The sequence below is a fragment of the Equus przewalskii genome, chromosome 3 (assembly GCF_037783145.1).
Source record: "Equus przewalskii isolate Varuska chromosome 3, EquPr2, whole genome shotgun sequence".
Taxonomy (NCBI): Eukaryota; Metazoa; Chordata; class Mammalia; order Perissodactyla; family Equidae; genus Equus; species Equus przewalskii.
The window spans coordinates 26,042,592-26,067,576 of record NC_091833.1 but is presented as its reverse complement, the minus strand read 5'-3'; the positions used below and the strand labels follow the sequence as shown (position 1 = coordinate 26,067,576).

Sequence of the window (24,985 nt, the reverse complement as noted above, 5' to 3'; positions counted from 1 at the left end):
TGAAAATATCACTTAAGAGGAGGAAAGAAAACATGGCTGAAGGGACAATGGGAGTTCATTTTCCAGACCACAGCTGGAGAGATGCCGAGTTAAAAGAAGGAAGAACTGCCTGTGAGTTAAGAAAGTGATCCTGGAAGTCTTTACAAGACGCCTGCAGCCTCCAGCCCTCTAAGAGACAGGCGGTGAACTTCTACTGTCTAGCTGTAAAGCTCTCTTTTCAAATCCCACTGGAAATATTGGGACAACTTTAAATTATATGCACATCTCTACATTCAAAATTTAAAAACAAATCTGAAAATTCATATCATCCAAAGACTCTTCTAAGAAATTTCCCAGGCTCCACCTAATCTGCTAAATCCCTCACCTCAAACAACCAGATCTCCACCCTGTAGTCCTTTAATTTTCCATCGTAATCTGTGATTTGGAGAAAATTGTTTCTTTATTACGATGCTGGCTGGACAACTTATTTTCTTTGTATCTTATGATTTAGTGCTAGAAAATGAAAATATGGAAACGATAGCTCTGGGACATCTCTGAATCCCCTCAGGAGCCGTGATGCAGTGTGTGTGCGAATCAGCTTCTAGCTCTGAGACAGCAGTACGAACGAGACACAAATCATCCGAAAGTGTGGTGGCAGCTGGGTTTCCATCCCATTCCCTGTGTTGACATGCACACGGCCATGATCAATAGCTTCAGGATCACAGGCGGAAGATGGACCAGGTTATAAACCAATGTCCCCCTGGGTGACGGCAGCAGTCAGCAGACTGATGGCCCTGCCTCCAGCCTCCCCCTCCCATTCACTCTCTCCGCGCCACCAGTGACTGGTCAGAACCCAAAGCTGATCATGGCACCACTTTGGTCCTTTGGTGGCTCTCAGTCACACCCAGGTGGAGTCCACGTTTCCTTGGGCTATTATATCAATGAACGAGAAATACACTTCTCTGTGTTGAGGCAGTTTTATAGCAGTGAGCATAACTTAGCTTTGTAAGTCATAAATTAGCTTTGCAAGTTACTTAACTGCTCTGTTCCTTGGTTTTATCCTCTGCAAAAAGGGGACAATAATAGGGTTGTTGAGAGGAATGAATAAGCTAATACATGTGAAGTATTCAGTGCAGAACTAGTAACACTAAGCCCCCAATATACGTTTATTATTATTACTGTTATTGCTGTTATTAGCCCTCCTCTAAATGAATGCTTCCGCTCTCAAAGAGAGAGAAGAGCAAGGACCAGTCTGGTGCTCTTTCGAGCAAACAGCTTACCTTTTCACTTCTTGCACATAGTCTGCATTTCTGTCAAAGAGGTGGGTCACGGAGTCTTTGATTGCTTCATGCTTGAAAGTAGAAGCTGTCCCAAAGACAGTCACATTGGGGATAGTGGAACACAGCTGAGCCACAGCTTGGCCCTGGAAGTGAAATACAATAGACAAGTCACACAGGAGAGCCACCGTCCAACAACCAGCCTTGCTGAGTGCAGAGCCGGACTTCAACCTTGCCAGTATTGACCTTTCTTAGGCGGGATTGGTCTTTGTTGTAGGGGCCTGAACTGTGCATTGTAAGATATTTAGCAGCATCCCTGGCCTCCACCTAGCAGGTGTCAGTAGCACCTTCCCAGTTGTGACAACCAAAACTGTCTCCAGACACTTCAGAATGTCCCCTGGGGGACAAAATCTCCCCGAGTTGAGGAACCACTGGTGTAGAGCAAGGTCAGTGTGAGCCAGCAACACCCCGGCACTGAGACTTAGTGACCACTATTTAACCACACTGAGCCTCAGGTTCCTCATCTATAAATTAGCAATCATGATAGCTATTCCACAGGGATCTCGGGGGATGTCTTAGTTTGGATCTCCCAGAAGTAGACCCTAAGGCAAGAATCTGAGTGTAAGTACTTAATCTGGAATATAATTGCAGGCAATATCTGAGTATCAAGATAGAAATAGAAGGCAGCCAATAAAAGGTGTGTTTTCAAGTCCATATCCACTGTGGGTAACTGGAACTCAGTCCCTCCGAGGACATGAGCAAGCATAGAATACACATCAGAGTTATGTCAACCAAGTGGTGGGGGAGCTGGAGTATTGATCCGCCGAATTTCCACCTGATATTGGTTGAGGGTTGCTTCTGCGGTACTAACTGTTATGCACATCTGGCTTGTCCTCGTGAGCCAAGCATGCTCCCAAAAGCTAGACAGAAGGCCTAAGTAAGCAACCTTCAGCAGTTTGAGTTGAGTGTGGAGAAGGTATGACGTGGCTGAGAGCATCTACTACGTGGGGTGTTAAATGAGGCAACATGTAACCCAGGTCAAACACTTAGCACAAGACATGACACTTAATAGGTCCTCAATTAATCTTAATCATCTGTACCCCTTAGTGGCTTTTTATATCCAGGGCTGAGATGTCCAGGTATATAAAGAAAAGGCCAATGCATGAGGTTTAAATATTAAATGATCCAAGAGAAATCACAAATTCAGTTAGGAATGGGTGATTTTTCCATATCCTTTTTCAATATGGTTGGAAATTTAAGTCATTGGACACAATACTGTCTGTGATTGTGTACATTCAGAAACCTTCCAGTAAAACTTAATTTGCTGGTGTTTAAGATGCATTCTAAAACGAAATACTGTTTATTTCCAGTGTTCCACCTGCTATCTTAAGGAGGCAGAAATTCTTAAGATGGGAAATTATTCTACCAAAGTCATCTGTGATATTAATTTCTGCCTATCACTTTATTTACATGTCTTCATGTTTGTGGACTAAATCGCGTTGGCAGGCCAATTTGTGGAAATGCTATTTCTTCCCAACATTCACAATTAAAGGCAACATTGAGAGAATCACAGAACGTCAGAGCTGGAAGATCATCCAATTACCCCTCCCCGTCACTGTTTCATGGAAGAGGAAAAGGGCACTCAGAAAGGTCAAGGTGACCCAGTTCTTCAGAGGCAGATCTGAGATTCAAAGCAAGGTCTCCTGACTTCCACTTATTGCCTCTTCTATTATGCCATGCTGTCGACTTATTTTGACATTTTAAGCTAAGCAGACTTTTAAGTTGCTGCCTAAAATAGACACGTTACTGACATGCTCACTTGGAGGTCAACATTTCAGAACATGGGCGTGAACCTAAGACTCCACGCAGGCTACAGTGCTCTGTTCTAGGAATAGCTTTGATATTTGGTTAACTTTTTTATCCCCTGATTTTACAGAACAAAGAAGGGACTATCCTTCCCAGTGAGTGTAAATATCAGCAGGCAACGCGACAATGCTCTAAAATTTGACAGGGCTTGAACTAACCTTGCTAGTGCTGGGATGGGAGATTAGAACTAGTTCCAATAACCGTGGGGTCCCTCCCGCCCTCTGCAAACGTGACATTTATCCACTCACCTATTTTTGAAATTCCTACTATGTACTAGTCACACTGCTATAGATGCTGGTGTGTCAGAAATGATTGACACACCTAAATCTCTATATCTAGTCCCAAGCCCCCTACTGACTCCTAGACTTGCGCATTGAATTACCATTTTGGCATCCATCTCCACCTGGCTATCCAAAAATAACATCAAATTCAACTGATTCAAAACATAACTCATGGCTATCTCCAAATGAGTTACTCCTTGTATTAATTTGCTAGGGCTGCCGTGACGAAGTACCACTAACTGCGTGGCTTAGACAACAGAAATTTATTGTTTCACAATTCTGGAGGTTTAGGAGTCTGAAACAAGCTGTTGGCAGGGTTAGTTCCTTCTGAGGGCTATGAGGGAACGATCTGATCCAGGTCTCTCTCTTTGGCTTGCAGATGACTATCTTCTCCCTGGACCTTCACATGGTTTCACCTCAATGTGTGTCTGTGTCTAAATTTCCCCTTTGTATAAGGACCCTGGTCCTATTGGATTAGGGCCCACCCTAATGACCTCATTTTAACTTGATTACCACTGTGAAGACCCTTCCTCCAAATAAAGGCACATTCTGGGGTACTGGGGGTTAGGATTTCAACATATGAATTTGGGGGGTGCCCAATTCAACCCATAACATTCCTCTTACTGCACTTCTTGCCTCAGTGGATGGAATTACACCGTTCACTTGCCCCTAAAGCCAGGAATCAGGGGTCATCCTGGGCTCCTCTTCCTCCCTCACTGCCACATCCAATTAGCCAGCAAGTGTGTTGTTTCCACTCAACACCTCTCGTGACTGTCACTTCTTGGTCTGGGTGTCATATTTCCCTCCCTGGATTATGACAACACCCTTCTAACTGCTCTGGCTGTTTCCAAGTGTACTTCACACTGGGCACAATGATTTTTCTCCAACGCAACACTGAGCATTTCACTATTTTTTCAAAGCTTCCTAATGCCTATCATGGCTTTCAGAATGGCCCTCTGGGATCTGACCCTGTCTACCTCATTAACACGATTTCCCCCTACTTTTCCAATATCCACTCCCGAACAACACATGGAACTTGAGCCACCACTGGCTGACACTTGCCATGAGCCTGGCGCTGCACAGCCCTAATCCCATGGCATTCTCAGAATAAGTCTTTAACCCTATTTTGCTGAGGTTTACAGAGGTTAGGTGCCTGGTCCAAGCCACTACGGTAATATGTGGCAGACCTCGATCTGCTCTACTCACCAGCTGAGTGAGCAATCTTGAGCAACATATCGGTTCCTCTAGTCACTGGTCTTAATCTGAGGATCGTAATACTAAATACACTCCAAGACTGTTGTGGGATTATATGACATAAAGCATCCAAGGGCTTAGAACAGTGAATGCCAATAAATATTTGCTATCACTGCTACTATGATGCTATTATTATTTTTCTAGAGCAGTAGGAGCATAGCCACCATCCTACTCTCCTGACTGTATCATGGTATTTTAGCATCGGGGTTAGTTTTCTCTCATGCTTTTCCCCATCTTGCCTATCCTTCCACTTCTTCTTCAGATCATAGCCACTCCCCCTTAGGCATCTCCTCTCTATAAATCCTTCCCAGCATCCCAAGCAGAGCCTCTTGCCTCTTTTTGTGCCACCGTAGCCCTGTGGCTCCTTCTTCCAGGACAGCAGCCACCACAGCCTTCCGTGGCTGCTAACTGACCCATCTGCGAGCTTCACGAGGTCAGGGACAGTGCTTCCCTTGGCTCCATGCTCCAGTGCCCGAGGCAGAGCCTGGCACATAACAAGTGTTTGGTAAAACTTGTTGAACGGATGCACGAGAAACAGAGGAGTTCGAGGTAATGGGGACACCCCCTCATCACTTTGCAGATTTCTATGTCCTTTAGTATTGCACAGTGGGAATACAGCATAGATTTAATTGACATATCTCGTCTCTGATCCATGCAGAACTTTACCGTTTCCATTTTAAAGAGAAAGATACAGTGGCAGTAAAATGAGATTTATATTATTCCTATTTTTATGTTATTATATAATATAGGAATATTATATATGTGTAATACATAAACATTATATAATTACATATAATTAGAATAATATATAATTGGTATTATTTGCGTAAATGTATAATTAGTATATACTCATATGCATATATAATTAACATCTAGTTTATAATATTCCATTTATATAATTAGTATAATAATATAATATGATTATATATGCATACATATATAATTAACGTAATTAGTATTATATACAAATGTTATGCATATTATGTCATAATTTATATAATTATATAAATAATAATGGGTGGAAAACCCCAATTCAGTGCACATGTATTCGTAGCACCGCCCACCTGCCTTCTAGCTCTCTATTAATTCACTTAGGCAATGAGAGGCCCTTGCAAGATCCTCAATGATTTTCTAAAGTAAATACTGCTCAGCATTCCGTATTTAAGCAGAAAAATGCTTTCCCTCACATTTACAGAAAATCTGTCCTCTCCTTTCTCCGACTCCCAAGGTAGAGTGCAGGATCCACATCTAATTTATCCTCCTTTCTCCCAGGTGCCTAGCAAATAGCATGGACTTGATAACACTTGTGGAAGATGGAAAGAATTTTCAATAAAAAGGACTTTGCAATTTACCTGCAGACCCAGAACATGAAATGAACCAGACAATCCATTCTCCCAGCAACAGCCATAAATGGAGATTTGCACGTCCTTGTCCTAACGGATTTCCTTCCCTCTTTAGAAGGTAAGAATTCTGCAGCAAGCCCCTGCCTCTCTTCCCTGCAACTCACAATGCAGCAGGAACAGCAGCTTCGGCTCCTTTGGTCTCACCATGTGCCAGGTACTGTGCTGAAGGGTTTCATTACATCGTTAAACCACTTTTAGAGTAAGTGTTTTGTTTCCCTTTTATACCTGAAAATGGGGCTTCACAGAGGGAAAGGAACTCATCTAAGGTCATAAGTCTTGTAAGTGATAAAGCTGGAGTCAAACTCAGCTGCAAGACCACTCTGCTATTAGTGTTTTCTTTCATCCAGCTAAGCATCGAGTTGCTGACATGAAACTGAGATCTTGGAGAAAACCTCGGGTCCTTGGCATTGATCTGGAAGGCTTCGTTGATTCACTCTTTGGATAGCTTTGTCTCAGGTTCAGCCCTAATTCCTGGGTTGTTGGGGTCCCCTCAAGCAGAGCACAGACAGTGGGAAACCCAGGGACAGCAGTTACAAGGGGGCTGTTCTGCATCCCTGAAATCTGACTCTTATCAACAGACTGGCAGTTCAGAGCAAGATTCCTATTCCAGAAAAGCTAGGCACAGCAGACAAATGGTTAGAGGAGTAAATGCACGTATATAAAAGGTTTAGTACACTGCCTGGTACATAGTAAGGACTCAACAAATGGCAGTTTTTAGCTACAACTTCCCTAGAATTAGGACTGAGTTTGGTTGAAATTCTGGTCACCCTCTAAATGAGAATGTAGGATAGATGATCCTGTCAGTGCACTGAGATTCAGGATTCAGTGTCAGACTTAAATAGGTAAGAGACAAAGAGCTTAAGAAGGCCTCTATAATAACATACTATCTACCTTCCCAGCCTTGTTTCTCATCATATACCAGAACTCTATCTTTGACCATACGGAAAAACGCTCAGTCTTTCCTAAATGCTACCTCCCTTCACCACAGGACCTTTGCACATATAGTTTCCTAGAATCCTCTTCCCTGTCTTGTCTCCTGGCTGATTCCTAGTCATCCTTTGAATCTCAGCTTCTCTGTTACTTCACTGAATCATTCTTTCCATCATCATAGGGCTATTTAATGAATGCCTCTAATAGACTAGACACCATGAGAGGTGCTGGAAATACAAAGGTGAACAAGTTATATGTGGTCCCTGTCCTCTTGGAGCTTATATTCTAATAGAAGCAACAGTTATTGCTAAAATAAATACACCATCAAACATACAATTATACACCAATTCTAACCACTGAACCACTGGGATAAGACCACATTGGTGCACTACCTTTTTGCAAATGTGCAGAAAATGAGGGTCATGTACCAAAGTCATGTAGGGGGAGAGACTAGATTAAATGGGAACTTGGACTTGACGAGTTTGGTGGTCTCTAAGTTCTATGATTTCTGGGTCACACTGACTGGTTCTCTAGCTGGCCCGAAGGAAATCAATTTGAAGAAGACTGTCAAAGAGAATGAAACTTTATGCATTATCCTAAGTTCAGTAAAAAATGGAACTTCCTATTGCTAACTTGACCATTTCTGAGATCACTTTTAAAATGGCATTGCTTATCTCTTCCAAAAACTGTCTTTACTTTTAAACAGCTCGTGGGAACCACAGACCATTCATGTGGTCGAAGAACGGAAAAGAATGAGCAGAATGAGCTTGTGAATGTACCGAGAAGACACCTGGAGGAAACGGTGAGGTAAGAGTTTTTTCTTCCAAAGAACTGTCAGTTTACTTTTTCATCTTCATCAACACATAGAGGCACTTGGACTAGGAAAGTGTTATCACGAAATCTAGTACAGTCATGAGCCGCATAATGACATTTCGGTCAACAACAGACCGCATATACAATGATGGTCCCATAGATTAGAACCAGAGAGCCTAGGTGTGTAGGAGACTGTACCATTTAGGTTTGTGTAAGTGCACTCTATGATGGTGGCACGATGACGAAATCGCCTAACGACACATTTCTCAGGACGTATCCCCACCGTTATGCGACGCCTGACTGTACATCCGATACTGGAGCTGTCCTTATGCTTTTCTTATGACAATACAGACTCCCACGCTGAGATTCAGACATCGGTTTAGAAAGATTTTTTTCGGATCAATGCTGCTGTCATTTGCCTGCTCAACAATTCAGTTGACTCAATTGTTGTAAGAAAGGAAATTCAAATCCCACTGTGTGGGCTGAGCCATGTGACCCGCCGTCAAAGGCAGCAGAGAATATTCTATGTTCTCACCTAGTATGCTCTAAGAATCAGTCAGCTTTTCTTTTTTTTATCTTGTTTGTCATTGCAAAACTGCTGAACTACACATGACACTCCCTATAACATACATGTGCTGAAAATTTTAACAGCAAGAAGCTTCAGGGGCACAGGGCTGAGGGAACAGAGAGAAAAGGAGAGAAAAAAGTGAAAAGAAGGATAGGCACTTTTCAGTTGCTCAAGATTTAAATGTGGAAAACTTTTTTCTTTAATCCAAAAGAGCAATAGACATATTCTGGAAGACTTGTGAGATAATATCTTTTATTTTCTTCTCTTTTATTTATTTTATAGATCGGTGCTTCTCAATGTGCAGTGCCAGAAGCAGCAGCATCAACGTCATCTGGGGACTTGTTAGAAATGCAGATGCTCAGGCCCCACCCCAGATCCAAGGAATCAGAAACTCTGGGGGTGGCGCCTGGCCATCTGAGTTTGAACAACCTTCCAGGAGTTTCTGATGTGGTGAGAACCACTGATATAGATCATCCTAAATGGCACCAATCCACTCCACGTGATTTAGATGCTAAGGCCCCCATGATGCTCAGAGTATCTTAATACCAGATATTTTATTTAAAACCAGGCTGAGACCTGATTAGTAGTGTATATTTTCTAAGTTCCCTGCGTAAATCTAATGTGCAGCTAGTGCTGAGATCCAGCACTCTATAAAGTTTTCCTTCATCTAATTTGGTCCATTATGGCATCATAACAATCCACTTCCTCTTTTCCTACTTGAGGTTGACATCACAGCTCGTGGGTTTAGTATGTGGGATCCTGTAGATCAGAGCATGACTAATACCGTCTTCTGTGAGTCAGAGACGCACAAAGAGAAAATAACCGCCGATCCCCATCAGCCAGGTCTGAAGCCCTGGATGCCTGCAGAAGTCCAGCCTCGCTGTTCCCCGGGCCTCAGCTATGCTGCTCAACGCCCAGCGGTTCCCAGCCGCTCCCAGCTCTGCCCATCAGGGGACTGCAAAGGTGAACATTTAAACCTTTTCCTCTGCTCAGACCGCGCTGAGCTCATTGCAGAGGCACTGGGTTGACAAGCAGCAGGACAAAGCGGACAAGAGCAGTGTGGGTTTATTCATTCAACCTCATCTGCACAGAGCTTCCTGTGTGCCAGGCAGGGTTCCACGTGCTCTATAAACACCACCTCATCTGATCGGCATTAGAACCTCCATGAGGTGCAGACTGTTTCATCCTGATTTTCCAGATGAAAGAGCTGAGGCACAGAGCAGTTATATAACTGCCCAAAGTCACACAGCAAGTAAACAGTGGAGACAAGATTTGAACCCACGTTGCCTGGCTTCAGTGTCCACAATCTTAACTGCTGCCCTGTGCTGCAGGACACTAGTGGGTCTGGAGGCTAAAAGGAGAGAAGGAAGGGGCACCATCTCTCACTGGCTCGTTTCTCTTTGTCAAGCACTTTATACACATTTCATTTAACCCTCCCAACCTCACATTCCCACATGAAAACAACCTCAGAAATGGAGGGTCAGAAAGATCAAGTGACCCTACTCAAGGTTCTCCTGCTAGTAATTGGAAACCGAGGCTCAGAAAGGCTAAGTATCAGCCACCAGAAGTGATGGGATTCAAACCCGAGCCTCCTGTTGCTAAGCCAGCTTCTTTGTCCTCTGTCATTGACCACCAGAACAATTACATAGAAATGAGACACATCAGAGGTTGCAGAGAAGGTAAAGCTCCTGGAACCCACACCTGCTTCAGTCCTGGAGCCGCCACTTAACCCTGGTTGAGCCTCAGATTCCTCTTCTTTAAATCAGGGATGACAATGTCTACTCCACGAGGCCAAGTGTGGGTTACAGGAGGGAACATACGTGATGTGATCCATCAGGGATGACTCGGATCAAATGGGGATGGGGAAGAAGCCAGCATTTGATTTCTTCCCCATCCCCCTTCAAAGCCACCTCTTCTGGGAAGCCTTCCCTGAGATCTCCGGAAGAGTTCATACCTCCTGCTTTGCCCCCAGACTCGCACACCTGAATGCTCAACTATCTTTCACTCTGAGCTGCAATTCTTCTTCTGGCTCTTCCCCTCCCCTCCCATCTCCTCTACTCTCTCCTCTTCCTCCTTCTCTTCCTCCTCTCCCTCTGTCCCTCTTTCTCTCTTCCTTTTTAAAAATCTCTTTCTTTCGTATCTCCCACTAGACTGTCAGCTCCTTAAGGGGAGAGCCACACCATTTCCCCTCTACATCCACAGCATTGGGCCCACTGCCTAGACCTCAGCTACTGTGCCTTGAATGGAGGAAATAGCAGAAGAGACAGAAGTTTGCTGCGCAGAGAACAAGGTGGTCAAAGAGGACCCACCATGTCCGAGGATGACTGAGGGCTGAGACTGGGGATGTGTGCCCTTTCTAGAGAAGGGACATCCGGCTGCTGCTCGGCCAGCTTCTCTGCTTTATCCCTTGGGTGGATATGGACAAGGGCTGCCCCACATGCCTTGGCAGCACGGTTCCAACTGGACATCAATGATGGGGGAAATTTATGTGCTTATAATATTTTTACCAAGAGTAAATATTTTCTTTTTTTCCTTTTCAACCACACACATGGAGTGGGGAGAAAGGTAAGAGGAGGGTAACGATGAGGAAGGAACATTGAACGAATGTTAGGAAAAACAGGTTTGGGCCTAGAAATACATTTCTCATGGGCCCCAGAGCCTTATGACAGGTAGATCGTGGCACCGCTTCCTCCTAAGATGGTTTGCAGATGCTCCTGAGCTGGGCTGGGGTGGACCTACCCCGGCTTTTGCCCCCACACACCCGCCAGCAGAGGCCTGCTTCCAAGACTCTGGTCATTTGTGGGCACACAGAGATGTTCACGACGGGATTTGGCAAGAATGACTCCCCCTGCCCAGCATGGACCCAGCTCCCTCCGGGTGCCTGACAGACTCGGTCTGAGCAGAGCTGGGTTTCCTAAGGACTGGTCATCACCGAGCACAGCAGGCAGCTTCAGGACTGAGGGTGGGAGGGAGGGGACTTTCGCTTTCCCAGTTTCTCCTAGGAGCTGGTCCTGTGAGCACTGGGGCCTACTGGGATGACCCACAGGTGACAGCTCAGCTTTCTGCTCTGGCCGAGAGGGAGGTCAGGCTGTTTTCACATCATGGTATGTTTGAGGGTCAAACAACAGGGCAGATTTTGGGTTGAGCAATAAGGAGAGGTTACCCCAAGACAGAAGGTGGAAGAGACCCAGAGGTGGGCCTTAGGGAAATAGACGGCAGGAGACCCCCTCCTTCAGAACAAGACGCGGAGCAGGCTGGCTCCGAAGGGAGCCTTGGATACACAAGAACTGAGTCCTGATTGCCCCCTGCCATTTCAGCCCTTCACACCTTGAGTTGCTCATACGAACAGGAAGGGCTGGAACACAGCATCTGTGAGGGTCCTATAGAGGGAGCTCAGCATATGGGGAGAAGAGAATGTGGACATTTTTTTTTTTTAATTGAGATGTGATTGATACAGAAAGAGGCTATACATATTTAATGTCTATATCTGGACCAGTTTGGAGATAAGTATACATCCATGAAAAGGTCACCATAAACAATGCTATAAACTTAATCATCACCTCTACAATTCCCTCCTTTCCTCGATCTTTTTGGGATAACATTTAACATAAGATCCAGCCTCTCCACAAATGTGTAAGTATCACAGTATTGTTAACAACAGGTGCTATGCCGTACAATAGATCTCCAGGACTCATTCATCTTGCATAGCTGAAACTATGCACCCTTCAACCAACTCCTCCCCAAGACTCCCTCCCCCCAGCCGCTGGTAACCACCATTCTATTCTCTGCTTCTATGAGTTTGACTACTTTAGATTCTTGATATAAGTGGTATCACACAGGATTCGTTCTTCTGTGTCTGGCTTACTTCACTAAGCACAATGTCTTTCAGGTTCATCCATGTTGTAGAAAAGAAAAGGATTTCCTTCTCTTTTAGGGCTGAATGACATTCGATTGTATATCTATACCACATTTCCGTCACCCAATCATCTGTCAACGGACAATAGGTTGTTTCCATGTCTTTGCTATTGTGACTAATGCTGCAATGAACACTGGAGTACATTTATCTCCTTAAGATCCTGATTTCAATTCTTTTGGATGTATACTCAGAAGTGGAATTGCTGGATCACGTAGTAGCTCTATTTTTAATTTTCTGAGGAACCTCCATACTGTTTTCCATAGTGGTTGCACCAATTTACATTCCCACTAACAGTGCACAAGGGTTCCCTTTCCTCCACATCCTCACCAACACTTATCTTTTGTTCTTTGGATAACAGCCATCCCAACAGGTGTGGGGTGGTATCTCATTGATTTGCATTTCCCTGATGATTAGTGATGTTGAGCATCTTTTGAGTCAGGCAAATCTGAATTTGATGCCTCGCTACACCACTGATAGGCTGTGGGTCTCTGGAAAGATACTTCATCTCTTTGCACCTCGATGGTCTCATCTACAACATGGAGACAGAGCTCACTACCTGCAAGTGTTGGTTAGAGGCCCGCATGCACACAGACCAGAGCACTCAGTACAGCGCTGGGCAGAGCAGATGCTCCGGAGATTTTCGGGTCCTTGCTCCTCTTACACCAAAGAAGGTAGGTGCTGTGTTACGATCTTCAACCCACTAGTTCCAGGTTAAGCAGCTTTTTCTCAGGCTCTCTGGGATTTATGATGGCCAACTGTAGGGCAGGTGGCTGGGTTAGAAGGGTTCCATTTATGGCCACCACTCCCCACACCCCTAACTCCTAGCAGGCACAGCTGTGAGCCTTGGCAATCTGAGTGCGGGCATCTGTATTGTAAATATTTTTAAGTTTCTATATATTATATAATGTTTTGACATCTTTAAAAACCTTTCTGGCTGCAGAGAGACTGCCCCTCCCTGGCTAGCCAATACTTGGAAATAACAAAATGCACAACTGGAAGTATGCCCTTGATGTACAAACTAACCAGCCAAAGGAGCCAGACCTCCCCTCTCTGCTCCGCACACCCCAGGAGGCATATTCCTCTGCCTTAATCATCCAGGGCCAGGCACCCAGAAAGAAGAGACCACTCCTAGAGCCCAGACCCCACTGAAATTACCCAACCTCACCCATCCTAAACTGTTTCCTCTGCCCTGCCTTGCCTTTTCCGCAGAAACCCCAATAAAGGCCATGGCCTAAGCATTTCTTCTGCTCCTGTTTTCTGACTCCTGACCACCCTAGTGTCTTTCCCATGTGGCCCTGCATGGCATGCCTTGCCTCCTGTCTCTAGGACCCGTGAGCATAATAAACTTTGTTTTCCTGAGCCTCTCCTCTGTCTACTCTTGTGGCCACATCTGACTATCTCATAAATGAATACAAAATGGCATCCCTCACTTGCCCCAGGTGTTGAGTGTTTTTGTGCGGTATACAGCCTGCCCAACTGCACATGATAACTCTACTAACCAGCCTTCATAGGAATCATACCAAGTCTTGCGTCTCTCATCAGTACCATTTTCCAATTGCGGGAGACCATGGGTGGCCACAGGACAACCCATAGCCCACAGACTCCCCCATTGCCCGAGAGTTGGACTCCAGCAACCATGTGGCTGGAATCCCGGCCAGGAAGCCAGTCCAGGCCACCAGATGGCAAAATCCCCTTCACAGGGCTCTAAATCATGGTTGGTCAGAGCCACTTCCAGGCTGGCTGCCTTCCATGCAGTGCATCTGGATAAATTTCCTGGATAATTACATTTGCATAGTGGGATGCCGGATTCACATTTCCAGCCAAATTACAATTGGTGCCCACAGTTTGGAGCTGTGGTTTTGATAAATGCATCTATTTCAACCAAAACCAAAAAGTTAGGTAGGGCGATCATACAAATTATCATCTAAGATTGGGATACTCTTTGAGAGTGAAGGGAGATGCTATTACTAATTTTGCCTGTTCAACAGGCATAAACTAGAAGTGTTTTAGGCAAAGTGAGTCACCCTCCCTATTAGGGTGTGGCCACCTTAACATTAAGTCAAGGAAAGGAACTAATAGGGTGGCTAGGAGAAAAGAGCAAAGATGTGGCATCCATGAGACTTTTTGATCCTTGGATCTACCAGTCACCACTTGAGGGACCTTGGCTCACTTATTCTGAACTGACAGCCTTACCTATAAAGTTGGGATAATATTACTGACCTCATAGGGTTGTCATGAAGGTTAAGTAGGCATATGTAGAGAAAGCTCTGCACAAGATGGAGCAAAATGTGGGGGCTTAGGGAGCAGAAGCTCACTTCCCCAACACCCATCTTCGGCCATCTGCTACACTGCCTGCATCCTAAACCCAGGGATTTCTGAAACCAATGAGCAAGAGCGCCTGGCAGGAAGTCAGTGCACTTAACTCAGGATGATGGTTTTCACAACTCAGGGGTCTGCCTTTTTCTGAGTGTCCCTGTTCATTGAAGGTGCCTCATTAACCAGGCCCCTTGCCAGGACCAGGAGCCTGACCCTGTTGTCAACACCCCTCTGACAGCATCAACAGCTTCACTGGAAGCACTTGCCCTGGTCGTGAAATATTCAAAACCTCAAATCACTGCTCTCCCATGCCAGCTCTCAGAGATCAGACATTGGGACTCTTTCTGTTACTTCAAATCCCAAGGCTGAGGTTCTGAACAGGGTGATGCAGAGCTCATTACAGCTGGAAGGTGGCATCGGATGCTTCTGGATGAGCATATGTTTAATATGCAGTTCTGTAGGGAAGTGAAGAGCAGTGGCTGGGTCTCCAGATGGGAATTCCCATGGGGATGTTTAGCCTTATCCGCTGGACCTTTCCTACCTCTCCATCCTCAGACCTGCTCTCCTTAAAGAGCAGCTCACTTCTCAAAGCTTTGCCCTGCCATTTCATATCAGCCGCAAAGTTAAAGTTAACTGACTTTCTTTGTAAATGCAACAAGTGAAAAATTATTTCACTCTCAATATTGTTTACCAAGCTGTCTCCCTTACTTAAACAGGGACACCACCAGGTCCAACCTATGTCTTGAATCACCTCTTTATTCGCAGCTCCTGGTACTTCACCCAGCACATGGAAGGTGTTCATAAAATGTGGGAATGAATAAATGAATGAACGAAAATCTCTTGGCATTTTCTCCTTCTTTGACACATCTCAGTAAGGCAACACCCTGTTCCTTTCATGATGTTCTTTTCACTGTCCCACAAATTTTACAAGTTTACTCATCATTCCATTCAGTGAAAATTCATGTGCCATGCACACAAATCAATGTGCTGTGCTCTCTGCACATCTTCTTTGTGCCACTCACTTGCTAGGTTCTAGAAAGATTAAGCAGCAGGTTAGCGGACATGGATCACCTGCGGACCGCCCCTGATTATGTACTAGCCATCTAGAATTAAGCAAGTCAGGTAAGCTTTCAGAACATTAGTCTTTGCACATGTGTGCGGTAATGGTGCCCTCAAGGTGGAGTGAAGGATGTGTCCTTGTGAAGGGCTGGGCATCCTCAAGGAGTGAAGGATGTGTCCCTGTGAAGGGCTGGGCATCCTCTTTGGTCCCAGCTAATATATGGCTAAGGACTTCGACTCCTCTTTCCTCTCCTCAACAAGATCTCTGACCAGGCAATCACACCTGGTGGGACAAGAAGGGAGGAACCCGAGGAGCACTGAAAGCATAGATTTGGAGATTCTTAAGGCCTAAAAATGTTCTTGGGTCATCCACTCCAACCTCCTACCTGGTACAGGAAGCCTGACTCAGCTCCCTCCTGTACATTTCCAGGATGAAAACTAGTGAGTTGGAGATGGAGAACTAATTGCCCCCCAAATCAGTCCATTGTATTTTGGGGCAACTCTGATTGTTTTGGAAGTCTCATTTATATTGCACTATGGGTAGCCTGCCTGTAGATTTTGTTCCTAGGAGTCACGGCACACAAAACAATAGACTTGTGTGTCTCATGCCCCTTATTATCACTCTGTTGATATTTCCAACATCACTCCCACACCCCGTATCTTCTTATTTCCAGCCTATGTTCAATCCCTCAACTCTTCTCTGGCAGGTGGAACCATGTCCAGTGGACAATGGCTTATCAGGTGAAAATCCTCTTAAATGTGGCATGGTGGGGCCATCTCACTCCACTTGAACGTGAGTGGTTCTAGATATTTCTGTGTTCACAGCCTACTTTCATATGACAGAATTTGGAGTAGCACACTTGAATGGATCAAAAAGATCAAAATAACACTAAAAAAGTAGGGAGGATGACATTGCCGTTCACAACCACAGCATAGCAATATCTCACACTCTCTGTAAAGGAAACAACAGTCACCCTACTGTTCCCTTGGTTTTGCCACTTGATTTTAGAACTGCTTAGCGGCCTGACCAGGCTCTTTTTACACAGGTGCATAAGACAAATTTGTTGCATGGCCCAGCAAAGAGGTGATCTTCCTTAGGCAACAGCTTCAATTGAAGCTTCTCCTTTTACTCACAGCAAGTTGTATCGCAAGCTAAGCTGCATTCGGGAGCTCTCTCGTGTCCACACCCTGATGGACAGGCAGGACATGTACCCTCAGTTGTAGCAGAAGCCAAGCGTACACATGGGTCAATTATTGCCAAGGTTTTGGGGTGCATTGTTGGTACGGTATTAGGGTAACCCAATTTGAAGACCACAGGTTTATATGTCAGAAGCATAGGGGACAGAGGGAGAGGTGGATGGTTTGGGCTTTGTCTCCCTTTCTCCTCCCACACACCCATTACTTTTGGCCTAAATATTTATAGGTGGAAAGCAACCAAAAAGCTAAACGAAAATCACTCACAGTTCCAGGGTTTCCTGTCTGCTTCCTCATTCCCAAAAAGCTCTTGGCAAGACTGAAGCCATTATTTCCCCAACCCCAGCACAGACTCTGGACATATCAGCAAGCTCTCCTGGGAGAACGAAATGCCACATTTTGCAGTGGAAGGATCTATTCCAGTCTCTGCTAAGCTCTTTCAAAAGGGTGTTATGAAAGCAACACATACTCATGCCCAGTGTTAAGAATGAAATTTGGCAAATACAGAAAACTATAAAAATGTCAAGTTTGATGCCATATCTCAGAGATAAACACTTACATAATTTGGCTTACTTTGTTCCAGTAGTTTTCCAACATGTTTATATCAATATTTGGTTGTCCACAGAATTGGAATCACACTGAATATATACCACTGTGAACCCTGATTATTTTTTTCTTTCTAAGCTTCTATAGTAAGCATTTTTGTGGGTCATGAAAAATTCTCTAACACCATCATTTTGAATGGCTGGGGTATATTCTATTGTGTGGATATACTATAATTCCTTTTAACCAATCCTTGTCTTACAGGGCATTATAATGCTATCCTACAGTAAACCATATGTTTCAGTGAACATCTTTGCACATAGATCTTTGACTGTAAGTTTCAGAAGGCAGCCTAAATCTGTTTTGTCTGCTACTGTACGTTTTGTGTCTAGCACATTGTGGGACAAACTGCAGATGTTCAACGTTTGAATACAGACTGGCTGCCTGTTTGACTAACTCTCTGATCATTTCTTTAGAAGAGAATGCCAGTAGACAGGATTGTGTCTTGTATCCTATATGGCAATCGTACCAGTATGAAATTACAAGGTCAAATGGCTTAGTACAGTTCTAAAGAGAGAAGATTTGGAAGGAATTCCAGACTCTGTGGTCCACAGAGTGACAAAGGGAGCCTGCTGAGGGCCGTTTCTGGTTTGAAGAATACATTTTGGTTTGGGATGTCAAACATGGTCACTGGCTTAATGGCTTACAAGCTATTTTAAGTAATAAAACTGTCTACATGTAGTTCACATTTTGATGATAACATACTCATTTATTATTTCCACATACTTAATAAATGTCTCCTCCTCTGTGTAATTAAGAACCTCATTATCATTACACAGATGCTGTCTGCCTGGAACAGGTGAAGTTCATCAGTTTAATTTGATCAAACAATTGCCAAGCCCCCACTCCATCCTGTGCCATGTGCTGGAAGCACAGAGATGCCTAAGACCCACTCTGACCTCAAGAAAATTTGTCTACATAAGAAAACCTGTGGACAATTACAACATGCTAGTGCCTGGCATATGGAGGTAGTTAACACATATCTATTGGATGGATGGATGGATGGATGGAGCCTGATGAAGTCAGTATAAGTAAAACAATGTTGAAGGTGTAGAGATGGGAGAGCAAGGAAGGTTTTCAAGGGGAGGTGACATTTAAACGATGAATAGGAATTTTCCAGGTGGAGAAATAAGGAGAGTAGCAAAGGCTGTCAGGTTGGAAAGTGCATGGGTACAAGGGGAAGATGGACAGAGAGGCATGGCTAGAGATAAAAAGGTTGGTGGGGAGGAGATGCTGAAGTGGGATGCTTGAGTTAATCTTTGGCTGATCATGAATGACTCGTTCAGAGGGTGTGGGTTTCCCCAAAGGCAGACCCTAAGATGAAGACTTATGTGCATGTAGTTTATTTGGTAATCAATCCCAGGAAGTAAGATGAAGGAGTGGGTGGTGAGGCAGGGAGCAGTATGGGTGGGTATCCAAGGTGCCTGCCACAAAGCCTTGTGGGTAACAGGCTAGATCTCACAAGCCAACTCTGTGACTAGACAAGGACAATAACTCTCTTCCAATGACTTCATACCGTCAGCCATTGCTGCCTGGGGTGTTTGATGTTTCCTAAAGACTATGACGTACTTCTTTCTTGCTTTTCACAGAATTGCCTCCTTGTCTCTGCTTAAATGTCACCCACTCAATGAGGTCATCTTTGATGATTCGATCTGCAGTGTGTCTTTCTCCCTGTTTGCAGTCTATGAAAGCATCGTGATCTTTTCCATGTCTATATATAATATTATATATATGTTATCATATGTATATGTACATGTGTATAGCTGTTGTTTACACATATATATGTACATACATATACATATTTGTTCGATATTCGGCCATGTGCCCATCTCCCTCATTTGCCATTGCATTCTAGACCCCTCACATGCTGCCTGGCACATGGTAAATGCTCAGTAAGCATCTGTTGGGTGAATCAATATGGTCCACCACCTGCCTCATGCACTTTCTAGCACAGGAAACCTCATCTCCTCCATTGTCCTCCTCCACAGCCCCAGGCCTCAAGGTCCTAACGTCCCTCCACGCTGTGGGGTTGTGTGGCTGGGGAAGAATCCTGAGCAGCAGGGAGTCTGGCCTCTGGTTGGCCTGGGAAGGGGAGTGCAGGTCTTGGCATTCAGCATGAAGCCATTTTCTCATCATGGGGGTGGGCTCTAGAGAACAGGGCTCCTTTTAATCACTGCTCTTGAGGCTTAAAATATTTGCCCTCCTTAATGCATTCCTGACTGGACGTGCCTCTTAATCACCTCAAATCCAGGATTTCAGCGTCACTAGTGTAATTAATTGCCTGGAAGGTTTAGACCTTTCTGTGGGAGAACTCGGGCATCCCTGGGAAGTAAGGATTGCCAGATAAAATCCATATTTGCTAAATCTGGCAACCCTACTGGGACTGACCTTCTGTTGGGGTTCTGGAGGAGGGGGGAGTAACATGCCCACCCTAAGCTGGGTGGCTTGGTGCAGACCCACACCTCGCCCTGCCCCACAAGCTTCACTCCTGCCCTCTCACTGCCCACCTGGCTTCTCAGAGCCCAAGATGACCCCATATACCATCATCAAAGACCGGTGGTGGGGAGGTTGCTCCAGTGCTCCCAAAATAGGTGAGTGGGCAGAAGCGATGAGCAGATGGGTAGACCTGTACCTGCTGCCTCCTCGCTTCCTGACCTACCTTGGTGGTTTAAAACACAGGCTTTGAGAAAGACTCATCTGAGTGTGAATTCTAGCTCCATCTCTGCCAACCATGTGGCTTTGGATGACTGACTTTATTTCAGCAAGCCTAGATTTCCTAAGTCTCAAAATGGGCTGATGATAATAGTATGCATCTCACAGGGCAGTTGTGAGCATACATAAAATAATGAATGGAAGGCACTTGGCAGTATGATTGTGAAAAATTAAGCATGGAAAAAATACATTTTCATGCTTAATTTTGTGTATATCATGTATATATATTATGTATATAAAATTCACAAAATTTGAAAAATTATAATTTGAAAGATTTGAAAAATTGCTACTAGGTATTGTCTGGGAATTCTTTCCTCCATCAGTTTATCCATGCAAAGAGTTATGAATGAAATTCAACTAGTGCAGTTGGGTGTACGGAGAGTGGAAGGGTCTTGTGAAGACAACATTATAAGGGCCCTCATGGTTTCTCCCCGCCTACCTTCCTCACCTGCCACCACCTGCCCCTCTGCCTTGACCATACCCAATACTTGCAGATCCATGCTTTCCTTGGGCTTTTGTGCCATGTTTCCTGGCAACCTGGAAAACTCCTATTTATCCTTAAGAATTCTGCTGACATATCACCTCTCCCCCATAAAGAACTAATCATTCTTTCTCCCAAATTACTTCCATTGCTTCTATTATTGCAGTCCACACCATACTTCACATATTTAGCTGCTTGTTGGTCTCCTCCAGAGAACACGCAGTCCTCCAAAGCAAGGACTGTGTCTTATCCATCTTTGTCTTGGCAGGGCACTGTCCAGGGCCAGGCAGAGTGGGCACCCATATATATGACCATTCCAACTGGCCTTCTGGTTTCTTCAGCCCCAGGAAGAGTTTTCAAAGTCTCCCCTTTGGAAACAGTGGCCAGCCTGATTTCGAAAGCCCTTGGTAGCTTCCGTTGATGGATATAGTTTGGTGCTACCAAGGCTTTCAGAAAACGTAGAGTCCAGACTTGTCCTTGCATTAGTCGAGACTCCTGTTTTGCCACCACATTGCAACCCCATGTTGAGCTCAGGACCATCGCCTCCAGAGGAAGCAGCCTCCGGGCTCTTCCAATCACCGAGGAAGTCCAACTTCTCCTCTCCCTGTCAGAGCAATGAAGCCCCAGCTCTCAAAAGCAGGGTGTCCAGGAGACAGGCCGACAGCTCGATGGAATTTTCTGTCAGCTTTCTGACATGCATGGCATTCCTGTACACCTGACATAGTCTGAATGTGGCCTAGACATTTATGAGACAGAACAGGAGATTGTCATTTATCCCTCCATTGCCCCAGGACCACTGCCAGTGCGTGTGATGATCTGTGGTGTGCAGTGGGTCCACGAGGACGGAATACAAGTGGACACTCCTGCCTGATGTTAGAGTTACATAGAAGCATTTAGAAATGCTCATGAAAAATGTATTATTGTTGTATATGAGGCATTTGATTTAATGGTTAATTTGTAAACCCATGCAGCTCACTTAAGATTTGAGATTGGAATTATTGCAACCCCAGTTAACCTGCAGATGCACAGGGCAAAAAAAAAAAAAAAAGCGAAAACAAGAACGCTGAGGTAATCTGAATATCTGCCTCCTAAAATCCACGCTGGATAGTCGTTTCCAATAGGACAATTAAAAATAGCTCAGTGGGTATTAAGTGCCAGACCCTATGCTGACTACTTGATATACATTAAATGACAAACTCATTTGTAAAATGGGAAAACTGAGACTTGGGAAGGTTCAGAACTGTGCCCTGGGTCATACAATCAGCAAACAGCAAGGCCAGGATTTGAACCTACATCTGCCACATCCAGAGCCTTAACCATTACACTCCTCTACCACACAGTAAACATATTCCTTACTAAGAGCCTATGCATTTGATCAGAACAACCGTCTGTATATTTTCTCCTGGTATACAAAACCAAATGCTTGTTCCAGGCTGAGCAACATGGACATGAATGCCAGACAAATTTTATGAACACAAAATAAAAAATGACACTGAGGAGGACAAATAGCATCCTTAGTGTCCACATATGCCTTATGGGTAGCTTTTCTTGTCATTTTACACTAAAGTGTGTTACTGACACTCTCCAACTACTGACTTCAGACTCCAGCAAGAAGTCAACCCTTCCACCAGCTGGGCAACATCAGAAAAGCTCAAAAGTGGAAGAGTTCACAGGTTTGGTAATGAGAGATTTTGAAATAAGCTTTCTAGCATGACACAGATGGGTGCCATTTCATGAGGACTTCCCTGCTCACTTCCTTCCCCCATGATAAGCTGGGTCACCCATCTGCTTTTATTAGCAAACACTAAAACATGTGCAAGATACATGTTCTGTTCCATGGCCTGTTATTTCTGAGGTAGGGCATGCTTCAGACATAATCACAGGCACCATTTACAGCATGTTCCCTCAGAGCTGGCATGGTGCTAGGATTCCATATATCATCTCACTAACAACCACCATAAGAGGGTGGTGCTACTATCCCAATTTCAGATACAAGGAAATTGAGACTTAGAGAGATTAAGCAATTGGTTAAGATCAGCCAGTAAGGTGCTGAAGCTGGCAAGCAAATACAGGTTGGTCTGACTTCAAAGATTCTTAACTTCTAGGCCATAATAAACATAAACTAGCATAGACTAATACAGAGGATTGGGATGAAGAACAATACATTCCTTAAATCTATATTTAATGTTTATTACACACTACAAAGCACTATCCCAAAAAGATAGTGATGTCTAATTTTAGGTGAACTACTTCTGAGTGTCAGGCTCTATTCTAAGTGCTCTGAACCTGGTTCTCAAACTCGAACATGCATTGGAGTCTCTTGGTGGGCTTGTTAACACACAGATCGTCGGCCCCACCCCAGAGTTTCTGATTCTGTAGCAGGTATGGGGTGGGGCCCAATAACTTGCATTTCTAACAAGTTCCCAGGTGATGCCGATGGTCCAGAGACCACACTTTGGAAACCATTGCTCTGTATGAATTAACTCACTGAGCACACACATCGATGCTTTAATCTTCATTATGAAGATGAGGAAACCGAGGTCCCGAGAGGTTAAGTAACTGGCTCAAATAAAGAGAAATGCACCTTTATAGTTGAGCTTCTCTTCGTTAAGCTGAGCCCAGAATAACTTTACTTCTCTCTCCTTGACACTGCCAGGAAATCCCACTACAGGAGGCCATCCAAGCCCAGTTTACCCAGCTCAGGGCCGTGCTGTGAAGTTATTCTGATGTTTCGGCTGGCATATATCCTGGGTTTATTAATACCAAGGGAAGCCCAAATGGTTTAGGAAGAAACAAGTATTCACCAGCTCCCTTGTCCACCCACTTATTCAACTCATTAGCATTTATTAGCTTCTTCTGGGCACTCAGCAGAGTTCTAGACAACAGGGAAAATCTCAGAAAGGAGAAGATAAGCTTCCTGAACTAAGTGAGCATCAGGCTGTGAAGCGAGCTCTAAATGAGCGCCATCAGTGAGGAAGTAGACTGATGGACCCGACTCAGAGGCAGGCAGGTTTGTATGGGCTACAGAGATGATGCCCGAGAATCATAATGGTGAGCACAGTAATTGTTGTAGGCCAGGTTGCCTGGAATAGGATTCTGAGTGGAGAGCTGCATGCAGGTGTTTATTGGAGAGCGCTCAATACAGACAGAGAAATAGAAAGAAAGGAAGATAGACAAAGGGAGAGCAAGAGAGCCAGGCAAAGAGAGACGAGAGACAGAAGGAGGAAGGGAGGGAAGGAGAGAAAGAGAGAGCAAGAGAGACAGAAATTTATTATGACGACTAAGTTTGGTGGGGGTGGGCAGGGGAGGATGGGAGGCAGGGTGGAAGAAGGACTCCAGCTTGTGAGAGGGAAAGATGGGGTTCAAATTCCATCTCCATATCCTGTCATAGAGTTGAGGAGCCCAAACACATTGTGAACAGGAGGTGAGGAAGGGATGCTGTTGAGTTTCTCATGGAGGGAGCTGCAGGATGGACATGATCAGCCTGGGGGTAGGGTACTCAGGACCATGGCTGACAGCCTGGTGGATGCCTGTGAGAACAGATGAGGCGGGTTCTTGCTCTGCATCTCACTCTTTGCCAGCTGAACTGATTTTTCATCTTAATAAAGGCAATAATATTCCAAAAAGCAACTGTGGCCTTTTGTATGTGTTGCTGGGGAAGTGGATGGGTCCCCAGTGTCACATAAACTCAGCAAAGACTAGTCCACGTATTTGGAGTTCTTGACACATGTCCAGGGGCTGGATCTATAGCGCTAAATTTTCCTTAAAGTCTAATTTTGTCTTATATGTTTGAGGAAAGTGAAGTGTGGAAGGGGGTTTGTGTGACAACTCCACTAAGACATGAGAGCAGTGAGCAGTGGCTGTCAAGGAGCATACACACAGGGAACTGAGATTGGTTTTATCTGCTCCTTGCTCCAAATTTCAACAACCAGCCGCCAGTTGACTGTCCCTATATGTTACTCTCTTGTTTCTGGCTATAAATATCAGAATACCATTGAGTAGTATTTCCTATCAGATAGTGATAATAATAATGTGATGACAGTAATAATAGTAATAATAACACGTGACATTTGAATTTTCTATGTGCCAAATAGCATGCTATGCCCACAATATCATCCTCTTTTAAAATGCCATATAAAAACAATGAGATAGGTATTATATTCACTTTTATAGGTGAAGAAACAAGGTCCAAGGACGTTAAAGTACTTGTCCAAGGCCTCTCACCTGGAAAAAGGAGAAGCTAGGATGAAAACCAGCTCTGACTCTGGAATTTGGGCCCTTATGTTCCACACTGTCTCCATAACTTAAATGCTGCCTTTGGGGCCCCTTTCTT

General features: G+C 44.6%; 1 protein-coding gene across 1 annotated transcript in view; it reads right to left on the bottom strand.

Moving 5' to 3' along the window:
- Nucleotides 1–24,985, bottom strand: part of VAT1L (vesicle amine transport 1 like) — a 142,330-nt gene that overhangs the window by 81,587 nt on the left and 35,758 nt on the right. The window contains exon 4 of the mRNA XM_008536767.2: nt 1,260–1,402. Coding sequence (XP_008534989.2) covers nt 1,260–1,402 — 143 coding nt within the window. The remainder of the gene's footprint in view (nt 1–1,259; nt 1,403–24,985) is intronic.